Raw genomic sequence first — 13,163 nt, 5'->3', positions numbered from 1 at the left:
AAGCCATCCCTAATTTTTAAACTGATAGACTAGAGAGAAGGTAACTAAGCCATCCCTAATTTTTAAACTGATAGACTAGAGAGAAGGTAACTAAGCCATCCCTAATTTTTAAACTGATAGACTAGAGAGAAGGTAACTAAGCCATCCCTAATTTTTAAACTGATATACTAGAGGAAAGGTAACTAAGCCATCCCTAATTTTTAAACTGATAGACTAGAGAGAAGGTAACTAAGCCATCCCTAATTTTTAAACTGATAGACTAGAGAGAAGCTAAATTAGCCATCCCTAATTTTTAAACTGATAGACTAGAGAGAAGCTAAATTAGCCATCCCTAATTTTTAAACTGGTAGACTAGAGAGAAGGTAGCAAGTAAACGGTACCTACTACCAACTATTATATTGCAGTATAGTGGGATTTGACCGTCACTCTTACAACGCACCCAAGACCCCCAAAGTGTGAAACGCTCACAGCCACGTGCCATGCCTTACGTCATATTTACATGACACAGAATATAAACCTAAATATCACACAGAACCTATTAGAAATTAGAAAAAGAACTTGTTTAAAAATCACTGACGTTTCTTACGAGCTGTGATTATTCCTTGTGCAGAAGACAATAATTTAGACACTTACTATAAACTTCATATTAACATATCTAATTAATAACAGTGTTATACGCGATTTCCAAACAGTTTCGCCTCTTCTTTTCAGTTAAAAAAAAAGCAATTTTCACACACATTTCGTCTTTCTTTTAACCAAACACAATTTCAAATAACATAATTACTAGTTGAATATTTTATTATTTGTATCATTTATATTAAGATTTTTTCCCCAGTAAAACAGTAACTGTTTCCTAGTGGATCATGGATAAGTTTATAGACTTACAAGCCTAAAATCTGGGGTTCGAGTCCCCGCGGTGGACGGAGTGGGTTAAGTCTACTGTGAACCTAAACCTAAAGAATGCAAAACAAATCATCGTTGAAAACACTTTGGTCCGTTGGTGCGTTATAAGAGTGGCAGTCAAATACCCCTATTCGATTAGATAGGAGAAGTGGCGGTGGGTGGTGCTAACTAGATACTCTCCTCCTAGCCCAGTGAGGGTCACGAGCTATCTACGCTGAGCCAACATTTTTCTTTGAGTCCTCGAGGTGTCCTCCAGATGCACATATCGCCTTTCTTATGAACTATGACGAACTAGTTTTTCATCCTTGTAGAGATAATGGGGAAGGAGGGGGGGGGGGTCACGACGACCAAAGCCCTTGCTCGAAATCCAACATAATGTTAGCAAGTTTACATGGGTTTGGAGTCCATAAAACCCTTTACTTAAAAACGTAATCCAGTCCAAGCACTGGTGTGAACTTCGTATAAACCAGTCTTGGGGATTTATTTTAAATCTACACACGATTACGCTCTTTTATACCGAAGTGTTTGTTTCGGATATTTACCCCAAACTACGTAAGGACTAACTGCACAAGAAGACCCTGATTTTGAATTCATAGACTAGATAGAGGGAAGGCAGCTATTTAACAGAACCCGCCGCCAAATTTTGAGCTACTCTAATCAAATATTGGGAACGCATCTACAGCTCCAAAATGCAGAGCGTGTTTTTTTTTTTTTTTTTTTTTTGTAATGGCAACGGGACACGAACTTTGGATATTTACATTCACATTGCGGCACGTCAACAATTAGAACCCGTCTAGCCCTCGTTAGGAAAAAAAAAAATATCTATCAACAACATGTTTAGTTGGAATTATTTATTATTCAAGTTTATTCAAACAACACTATATATTAATCAACAACCTCAACAAGCGATAGGGGGAAAAAATGAAGTTTAGGAACTAAATTAATAATATTACTTCTTTAACTTTTTCGGTGACTTTAACTTTTGTCTTCAAGAAGTTTTACTTCTTGGAACAGTTTTGTCCATAGTTTAAATCACAACATTTCCTGATGGTCGAGTAACAACGGGTCATTTTTGACCGTATATATAGTTTTATTTATAATAAAGAAAACACTCTCTATCAAAGACCTTATAAAATAGTTTTAACAAGCACGTAAAAGAAACTCTGATGCACAGCACGTCACCCGTTATATTCAAGTTATGATATTTGAATTTAAAAAAAAAAAAACTTAGGGCATTAACGCGTTACTGGGTGGCGTGTTTGAAAATATGGACGTGACACGAAAAGGGTATGCTAATTGAAAATGTGGACAATATTTAACATACTGTGAGTAATGTAACAAGGATTATTAGCTAGGATTTAGTAACAATGAAACAAAACAACAACTCCAGAGAGCGAGGAAGAGATCTACGCTAAACCTGACCCTCCCTGGTCCAAAACATGGTCCGAATCCCGATAAAGAAGAAGAAGGCGACTGGCGCAGATAGCCCCATAATAGCTTTACAAGAAAATCGACAAAAACAAACAATTAAATATCTCCACATGCAGCCAGTTCTAAATTTTATTTTTCGTTTGGATTGTCTCGGGGGATTTTTTAAACATGTAGACGGAATCAGAATGTTAATTGGTAATTACAACTTTCAGTTCAGGGACAGAAGCCTTACCCCTCTGATGTCAAAACAAATATCACATACATGAAATTGAGAAAAAAAAATCTGAAAAGTGCTAAGCATGTCCTTGGTAATTTAAAAACGTTTGTTGGTTTAAAACCAAGTCACGTGTGATTACTGTATATCTATCATCTAGGAAACATGAACCCAACACTTTCAACCTGACCCTCAACTCCGCCAAGTGATTTATACAATGTATATGTAATAACGGAGTCATTATGATGAAAAACAAATAGGTGGGCTAGTGAAACTTTAGGTTCGAATGGAACATCGCTTGTCTAACAGCCTGGGGCTAGTTCATCAAAACATTTTTACCCCTATATATATGTTTGTCTGTTTAATTCAATAAATAACACGAATATTATTCAATACCTTAATAAATAGTTCATTTTCACTTTTTAATGATTTTTAATTGACTTTTTTTAATCATTAGAAATGTTTGTATGTTTGTTTGATTTTTTAGATTAATATATTTTTACGACAGCGGGGGTCACGTGACGCTAGTAACACGTCATAACACGACCAGAGACGTAACAATATGCAACAATCCAGATAGAAGGTAATATTAAAGTTAGTTCTCGTTCGAACCGCGTGACATACAGACGAAACATCATATTTACATCTATAAAGAATCAAGGAGGTAGCATTCTCGTGTAATTATGATAACTGTTCAATGTTTGATTACTGCATCGATCCCGACATTGATACTGGATATAAATCGAACTTATGTTGCCATGGCAGGGGCCAGGAGTTTGTTAAAATATCAGAAAGAATCATAACCAGTAGTAATCTTGGGAGTGTGGTAACCAAGCATAATGAAATAGCTACGGATTAGGCTCTGACTCGCTGACCTTGGTTGCTACAGTGGTGCTCCTGGTGTCATTTCCAAGAACTAATGACATTCACCCATGCTCACGTATACACTCAAGATATTTCGCTTATATATTACACAGCATGCCCTATAATTTATTCCAAATACTCATTAAACATTAAAATTCTAATACAGAATATGAATATCATTACTATTTTATCACTCGATTACGATTTTTACCTTTTACCCCAGTTTTCTAACACTTGCTGCACGTACGAACTGGCCTTCTTTGGTTGTAGGCCTAGCGAGTGGCCACACAAATAAATACTTTCTTCTTCAAGATTTGTGATGAGACTTTGATCTACTGTAAAAGTAGAAGATTATGGGCAACATATAAAACAATCGCCGTGGTTTTATTCTTTAAAAATGCTTTTAAACATTTCAAAAATGAACTTATAGTTTAGTACATCATATTTACAATTAAATCGTTGGGAGGGTAAATGAATTTCTCGATAAAGTTAAATGAAAATAAACTTTGAGGTAGAAAACGCAGAATAGTAATAAATGGGTAATTTTCTGATAGGGTACCTTTAGCTTGAATCATTATAATGATTTTTTTCATCACAGATATGACTTACTTTAACACCTATATGATACTGGTTTAGGCTTACTTACTCACAATGAAGTCATAAGCGTAACTATGATACAGCGCCATCTTGTCGACAAGTGATCTCCCAATATGGCGAAATTACAACTAATGTTTGAGAACGTCGGCAAACAATCGTATTCTGACACGTTAGATGGCGAATCAAAGGAGAGAGAGATATTTGTCCAAATTATCTTTAATTGATAAAATCAAATGGAATCATGATGTATTTTATTACCAAATTCAGGAACCGCAGAAACTGTAATATATCTGCCATACACAGCAAGCCCCTTCACGGTAAGCCTACTGTCACCTGGAATGCTGGGTTAGTTGGATTCTTTGAAGTGAACTTGTTCTCGCTAAGTACGATGATAATGTTATCAAACTATGGTCTGTGTTTTGAAACCACAAGTTTAAACAGATATAAATATCTATATGCTTAAAATGTGTAATAAATAAATCTGAAATGCTTTTTTTTTTCACATGCCTCTAATTTAACCTAAATTGGACAAATAAAAGAAGAATGTCGGGAACAGAAAAAAACGTCTACAATAACGTGATTTTCATCACACATTTTAGGCCTATTAGTTTATAATACTTCGCTAGCTTTCTACATTAAAGCATCATTTTTAAAGACGCAAATATTATTCCCATGTAAAATCATTGCTTCAGATTATTATGATTATAAATGATTAAAAAAAAAAACAACAACTGAGAATTGTTTATATTTAAACCGATTTTTAAATATTTATCAGCAAATAGAGTACCACTCAGTACAGAGCATACCTCCGCTACGCAGCATTGATCATATTAGGCCCTTAAAAAATACGAAAATGTGTCCGTATGTCCGCCGTTATCAACGGACACGGACCATTTTTGGCAGGGCAATGAGGAATAATAATATTCTACACATGTCAACCAAGTTTTATCAAAATCTGATCATTTTTGACTGAGTTATAGAGCAAAAATAGTGCGAGAAAGCTGTTCCAATTTTAACAGATAGGTATTTTTTGGATTTTCGTGACCTTGAGATTCCAAAAACTAATCACTTTTAAGTTCGGTCACAGTCCAAATGTATACCATCTTTCGTCCAAATACATTCAGCAGTTCAAGAAATCTTGCTTACAAACACAGGGGTGGAAACATAACCTCCGGTTCTTATAGATTGTATAAAACAGGCTCTAATGTAGGCGTAAATATTCTTAATATCAGCTCTAGCGATGTGTAGACATCCGTCTCGTCGATCTTTCAACAACTATTTAATTTTCTCTTTGAGTCTCGGTCACTTTAGGCAAGTGGAAAAATGACTTTTCTTTACCTCTGTCACTTCTATTCAAAGAATTTATTGCGATACGAAACGTATGCATCACGTAATTGCTGCTCTATCAGTACACACACATTTATACAGTTATTTTATTAATGTTAATCTCAGTCGACGTGTGGCTGGGAGTTAGTGCTTGTTATCCAAGATGGCGGCCAGAAAAATTAGGACGTCAAGTGTAAACCCTTTGTTCCAAACTCTTTGGGTAGGCAAGTATTAATATGAGTCTTCTCTGTTGACTTAATAAAACCAGTCACCGAGCACAATTGACCTTTCAGTCGTGAGAGCATTATAATGTGTCAGCCAATCCCACCATTAACTGGGAAACAGTATTTCAGGAGTTAGTGGTCATGATTGTAGACCAGCTTGCTTTCCTCGTACTTCCAAAATTAAGGACGTATAGCGCAGGTAATTCAAATAGACATACAAGAACCACATATTACAAATACTCATTCTTTATGTGTGGAATTTTGGATTATATTCTCTTAAACGAAAAGTAATAAGATCAATTTCAGGCTAACAAAGTTGCAATGATTATGTATTTGCATTCGAGCGCATATGCCCCCCCCCCCCGTTTTCTATGAATTACACACACACGCCGTTTCGAATATATTGAATGATAGATTGGCATAAATAACACGATATAATAGAATAATTTAAGCATAAATTAACTTCCATAATTAGAAAATACCTTAAACATACCACAATATTATTAAATAATTAATATATAAAAGCTAAAGAATAAACCAATTAAAGTAATAATAAAATATAATTTTAATTATCAAAAAACTAATTGTATTTTTGATTCAAAATAGTAAGTTTTACTGTAAGGAAGGTCCACTTTTTTCGGAATAATAAACTTGTCACGAAAGTTTGCCAGTTTGTCATGTTGATCCAACTTCTCGGCGAATGCAAGACTGTCCGGATCACAGCACCACTCTTTGGCTTTCTTAAGCAGTACGTTGGACGGGGAACTCATCGTTGCTATACAAGATTAACTAAAAGAAAATAAAACGTTCACAATAAGACCAGTATGATCTTTTCATATGGAAGATACGTACTATAATAATTTAATTTCGCGCAAAGCTACTAGAGGGCTATCTCGTCCCTAATTTTGATTCCTAAGAGAAGTTTCATTTGATACTCAGAACTTTTCGTAAATGTGCATCGGAATTATTCGAAATTTTCCTTGCAAGGGAAAGGCACAGGTCTTTCAGAATCTGAAATCAGGAGATAACATCCCACGAAATTGCTTCCTCTCACCCACTTGACTAAAATAAATAGTTCGTTTTTCACTGCTCGTATTGTTCAAAATAACCGTTTTGAATTTCAGTACATGCCGTTCAAATCTATCTTTCAGACACCCGTGATATTTATACACGCATAAGGAAGTTACTGCTAAAACTGTAGATCAAATGTACTCGTTGTATCCTTACATCAAAAGTACTTATCCAAAATAATATTGTTACGACAGCGGAAGTCGCGTGACGCTGGAAGCATGCGCTCTGGAGTTTCTAGAATTATCGGGGAACCCCCGAATGTCCGAGTGTTTGCTAGACGCCCTCTTTTTTTTTTTTAGTATATAAGCTTGGCAAAGAAAGCCAGCGATATAGATAATTAGATTGAAGAGATAAATAATTGAGTTAAGCGAACAGTAGGCACCGTAAGTAAAGTGTGTGAATCGCTGTGATTTATAGCGTGTGTTATAAAGGTTGTTAAGTTTAGAGTGACTGTGGAAATTCTGTGTATTACAAAGTTGTATCGACAAAGAATAAACTAGTTTTACTTAAGAAAGGACTTGTATCGCTGAAGTTCCTCGGAAAGAATTTATACCTGAAATTAACAAACGAGCAGAAACGTAACATCTTATTAAAATATTGAACAAATTTTTAGTCTTAAAAATATAGATAAGTCTTGTGAAATTTGAATAAAGATTGAATATTTGGTGTTGGGAAAACACAGGTTGAGAGAATATACTCTTAATTGCAGGGACTACTTACAAAACCTGGTTTTCTTTTCTTAAACGTGTCTCATAAAAGATTAACCATTATTCTTTTCTTCAACATAATAAATAATTATTATTACATAAAATACTATCCTTGCATTATTCATTTACAAAAAAATGAAACTTATTTTCATGCCAAGTTGCAGGTGCTTAGGAAATAAATGTTTATACTAATAGCATCATAATTTTTCCGCTTAAATTCATTAGCGATTTTTCTTAAAACATACTAATTTCAAAAAGTACTTGAAATTTGGAGGATTTGCCTAAACAGTAAAAACAATATCTATGGACCTTTAGGTCAAACTGATAAGAAAAACAACGTAATTCACATATTATACTTGATGGTGGAATAACTGGAGTTATTACGTTGTTTGTTTATTTGATTTTTTTAGAGCAAGCCACATTGGGCTAGCTGCTGTGTCCTCCGCGGGGATTCGAACTTGGATTTTACCGTTGTAAGTCCGTAAACTTGTTTGTTTGTTTGTTTGTTTTTTGAATTTCGCGCAAAGCTACACGAGGGCTATCTGCGCTAGCCGTCCCTAATTTAGCAGTGTAAGACTAGAGGGAAGGCAGCTAGTCATCACCACTACATGAGAGCTATCTGCGCTAGCCGTCCATAATTTAGCAGTGTAAGACTAGAGGGAAGACAGCTAGTCATCACCACCCACCGCCAACTCTTGGGCTACTCTTTTACCAACGAATAGTGGGATTGACCGTCACATTATAACGTCCCCACGGCTGAAAGGGAGAGCATGTTTGATGGGACGGGAATTCAAACCCGCGACCCTCAGAGTGCGGGTCGAGCGCCCTAATCACCTGGCCATGCCGGACCAAAGGCCACTTAGGGTTGTCTAGCTGACTCAGAATGGTGTGCAGGCGACGTTTGGTACCAAAGAGTTAATTTTGACAGCTGTATGTTTAAAAAAATGAAAAGCTTGTTTGGTGAATTGAATAGGTTTGATTACTACGTTTCTTGGTAAACATAATCAAAATGTTGACTAACATGTATTAATAATCATAAGTACAGTAGTACTTATAGTACGAATTGGGTGGATACACAATATATGCAACACAAACTGTTTACTCAGATACACATTTAACAACTAAATAATAAATCTTCAAAATTATTTAAGAGACACCTTTAAGTGATAAACAAACCACATACAAAATTACAAGTCTTAGAATCAATGGAGAAAGTCAGCAGAGCAGATACAAAAAATTCACAAAACCACAAATTTCTCAATCTCTCTGACTGACATTATTGAACGCTTCTAGCTGTGTAACAAACAGAATAACCATAGTTATAAGCACACCAAATAGAACAATAGCACAGGGACCACGTTTTTCTATACTAAATATCACCAAAAAATACGAGCTATTTGACGTACATCAGGTAGTAACTGGAACAAGGACGCCATTTTAAAATACATATATCCGCTCATTCACTCTATATATTGAGTGTGGCCTTCTCTATCTACAGACAAGATATGGAAACTGTAAGTAGTATAGGGTATGACTACGTAGGGTGAGCCTTGAGAGAAGCTTCACTATCTAAGCTAGAAGACAAGCTACGCTTTTTTGTAAGGAATAAATAGTATGTATTGTAAATTAAATCAAGTTTGTATTCATGAAACATTTAATACTAGCACAATATCATGGTGCACTCCAACACTTATGATATCAACACAAATGAATGAATGATGCATAACATCATGTCACCTTGTATGAAAAAAGTGTATGAACAACTAGAAAAAATGTTTAAAAAACTGAAAGTGTGGGAATGGGTGCAACAAATAGTTAGGAAACAAGGTAGGAATGGGCATAATGACAAACTTCCTCTGTACAACCTCACAAGGAGACATATAGGTTTATATTTCATATGAACCTGTGTTAATTGCAGTTACAACATATGGGTTCCATATTGTTATAAGACAGCCACGACTGTTGTGTTTGTGGCCACCTGTTACAGCTGCTGTAACATGTAAAAAAACGTTGTCATTTATAGCATTACATAATGGATATGTTCTGCTGTTCGTGTATTTGTATGGCTTCAGTTAATGCACTCCACTTTTGAAAATTTGATATTTTGAGGGATCAAATCTTCTTCTGTTCTGATGTTCAGGTGAGTGCCTAAGGTGACGAATGTATTGATTTGTTATCTGGACTTAAAACGTAATCTGGTCATGGAGATAAACAGAGATTTGCATCCATTCCTTTAAATGTTCAGGTGAGTGCCTAAGGTGACGAATGTATTGATTTGTTATCTGGACTTAAAACGTAATGTGGTCATGGAGATAAACAGAGATTTGCATCCATTCCTTTAAATGTTCAAGTCAGTGACAGGTGACGAATGTATTGATTTGTTATCTGGACTTAAAACGTAATCTGGTCATGGAGATAAACAGAGATTTGCATCCATTCCTTTAAATGTTCAGGTGAGTGCCTTAGGTGACGAATGTATTGATTTGTTATCTGGACTTAAAACGTAATCTGGTCATGGAGATAAACAGAGATTTGCATCCATTCCTTTAAATGTTCAGGTGAGTGCCTAAGGTGACGAATGTATTGATTTGTTATCTGGACTTAAAACGTAATCTGGTCATGGAGATAAACAGAGATTTGCATCCATTCCTTTAAATGTTCAGGTGAGTGCCTAAGGTGACGAATGTATTGATTTGTTAGATAAGCTTAGACTATTTCCGCAAAAATACAACGCAGAGTTAGGTCTAGACAGAAGTTTTCTAGTGAGTTGTTACTAAGTTTTTAGTAACGGAGATAAGCTTGGAGTATACCCACAAAAATACAACGCAAAATTAGGCCTAAATCGAAGTTTTCTGGTGAGTTGTTACTAAGTTTTTAGTAACGGAGATAAGCTTGGAGTATACCCACAAAAATACAACGCAAAAGTAGGCCTAAATCGAAGTTTTCTGGTGAGTTGTTACTGAATTGTTTAGTCCATAAATATAATGGAAGAAGTATACACTGTGCTGGTAATCATATTTATCGAAATATACCGTGAACTTAATTATCTCTGACCTCATTAACCAGTCACTAATTAGATCAAAATCAAGATGCAACAATAAATTTGCATAAAACGAACGATAAGAGCAAACTAATGGTTAAAATGTGATTTTAAAAGAAGTGGTTATCCACTTTGACGTTCCAATCAGAAGACCCTGGAGCAAACTAAGTTTAAACTTTGCCAACGTGCATGATTTTGCTAACGGGGGGTGGGGGGGTGTGTGTGTGACCCGAACCCCCTATTTTTGTAATGCAAAAAAATTATGCTTATATAGTTATAGTACAGCTGCTTAGGGTACTTAACGTTTTCTACATTCTTCTAATGAAGCATTAATATTTTGTGGCTTGAAATACTCGCATCTAAAGGCTTCTTAAAACAAATCAAATGTTCATTACACTGTTGGTTATCACAGTTATATCCAGAAGTTTAATTAATTGTCTTTGTTTTCGTCAAAGACCACACAGGCTGTTTCAATTACTTTAGAACACAATTCACAAGACGAATTATTATTCTTTGCTCTGTTATTACAATACAGTCTGTGACAATTTCACTTTAAAAGTTGCCACTATACGCTCTTTATCGCTAAACTCACAATCATGCAATCTAGACCCAAATAATAATCTTTCGACGCGTATTTATACCCCGACAGAAGTCTAGAACATTCCATGCAATACCAGATATTTATTTCAGTAGTGCATACATGTACATATGTGATAGCCAATGACCGAAATAGCTAATATACAGAGTTGTTTAAATTACTAATACAATTAATAACAACTCTACATGTATATAGCACCGTTCTTTACTATAATAAAACATACATATTTATGTTAATTTAAGTCTATCTCCCCATGTAGTGTTACATCAGAATGATGATTTGTTGATTTTTCATTGGATGTTTATGGATTTTACGTGAACAGCCACACAATTGTTTAAGCTGTATTTCATGCACAATTGCTTCTAGATTTAATCTCATAGCACCAATTTGTTTCTCCAAAATTTTGTGGGGGAGTATGCCCCCAGAACCCCGCACCTTTAGCATGCTTTGCATACTGATTGTGCTTTGAACAATATGTGTTTACTTTTGATCTCACAAATTAGAACCTCCCCTGTGAACGAGTCTGCAATGTGTAGTAGTTAAACTATTATTTACGTTTTAAAGACATGCCAATGTTGCTTGATAAAGGAGCTTACGAAATATTTATAAACATATTCTAATATTATACATAGTGTTGCGTCAGCGAGGTCACGTGACTAGTATCACGCCACCTGTTTTCTAGAAATATCCTGTTCCTTCAAGAATGCTCTAGCATTTACATTATCAGTTGTACAAATTTTGGATTATAATATTAGGTAACATCAAACAAACACATATAAAATAATTGTAATTTCTATAGGCAAGCCATGCAGATAACTTGGTAGTTTTGAATCCCTGTGTTCTGGTGTTTTTTATTAAAGTTTCAGCAAGTGTTAAAATATTGTTGTCATGGTTAGTGATCAATATGATGACTTACGTCTAGGACTAATTATTAATTAATTATTATTTTCAACATAATATACTAATTAATAACTAGTTAATATATTTTACGTTTTGGCTGTTAACCTGCTGCTTTATCCAGGTAATGACTGGGATTTCATCCTAGGTCAGGATAGAGTTCCGCGCAGTTCTACACAAGGGCTACCTGCGTTAACCTTCTTTAATTTTGAAGTGATAGAATAGAGTGAAGGCAGCTAGTCCACATCATCCGCCGCCAACTCTTGGAAAACTCTAATAGAATAGTAGGATTTTACCGTCACTTTTATCACGCACCCATGGCCCCCAAAGTACGGAGCTTGTTTTTATTTTTGGCAGTGACGGGACGCGAAACGCGAATCCTCAGAACTACAGTTCAGTCAACATGCTAACCATTGGGTCACCTTAAGCCCCTTCTTTGTAGAGGGGCTAATGTGTTGTCCATAAAATAATTAGTAATAAAAAAGTAACTAACTCGAATTCGATGGTCGTTATGTACGTATTTATAACTTAGTTTACAACGCGTTGAGTACTGGTTCATATCAAATGTACGACAGCGTTTTCTATTTGTACTCGTATGTTACGGAGACAACTGATTGTACCTATTTATTCTGAAAGTCTATTTTAATACGTATTAACACCTGTAAAATGTGTTTATTTTTCTCTGTCTTTCCCAGTGACCCCAAATTTCATGAGTTCGTTTTGTTTTTATTACAATAATTTTGAACATCGTCGTGTACACTTAACAAAAATTCTACAAAGTTAACTTGAAGATTAAACTATAACATACTATGTAAAATAGTATAGATAAATCGAGGATATTTAGAGAGAAACTGTGAAATAGAAGACTGAAGTACAAACAACTTAAGTCTGTGGATTACAGAGTAGTTTATCGGTTGTATCTAGAATTTCTACTGATTTTATAACCGGACAAAAAAGTATTTTAGTAAGCCTTACCGTGTTTCCTGCGACGACACCAGCTGGTTGCTCGAGTTCAAGTACTACACTAGTATAATCTGCTCTCCTATAGTACTCCAACTAAACGAACTTCAATTTGGACTTTTTGTTTTCGCGGACTTTGGTCCACAGCATATGTGTGTTGTGCTAATAGAAATATATATTAATGCCCTACATTCAAAACAACTTTTAACCTCTGAGGTCATGGCTTTGAACGAAAACTGGCGAATCTGTGCAAGTTAACAGGCCTAAAATTAGTGACAAAAATCATTCAATACTGCAGATAATGTTTTCTAAATCGCTATTTTTACACAAA

At 35.2% G+C, this 13,163-nt stretch overlaps 1 protein-coding gene across 1 annotated transcript in view; it reads right to left on the bottom strand.

Annotated features, from left to right (window-relative positions):
• Window positions 1-13,163, bottom strand: part of LOC106473268 (kynureninase-like) — a 29,673-nt gene extending 16,510 nt beyond the window's left edge. Inside the window, exons 1-3 of the mRNA XM_022401735.1 lie at window positions 12,848-13,163; window positions 6,176-6,348; window positions 3,624-3,747 (exon numbers count right to left, since the gene is read on the bottom strand). Of these exons, the coding sequence (XP_022257443.1) occupies window positions 3,624-3,747; window positions 6,176-6,329 (278 nt within the window). The 5' untranslated portion in view covers window positions 6,330-6,348; window positions 12,848-13,163. The remainder of the gene's footprint in view (window positions 1-3,623; window positions 3,748-6,175; window positions 6,349-12,847) is intronic.

Source organism: Limulus polyphemus, unplaced genomic scaffold (assembly GCF_000517525.1).
Source record: "Limulus polyphemus unplaced genomic scaffold, Limulus_polyphemus-2.1.2 Scaffold6029, whole genome shotgun sequence".
Classification (NCBI taxonomy): domain Eukaryota; kingdom Metazoa; phylum Arthropoda; class Merostomata; order Xiphosura; family Limulidae; genus Limulus; species Limulus polyphemus.
The sequence above is the reverse complement of the archived record's forward strand: the minus strand, read 5'-3'. Positions and strand labels throughout refer to the sequence as shown.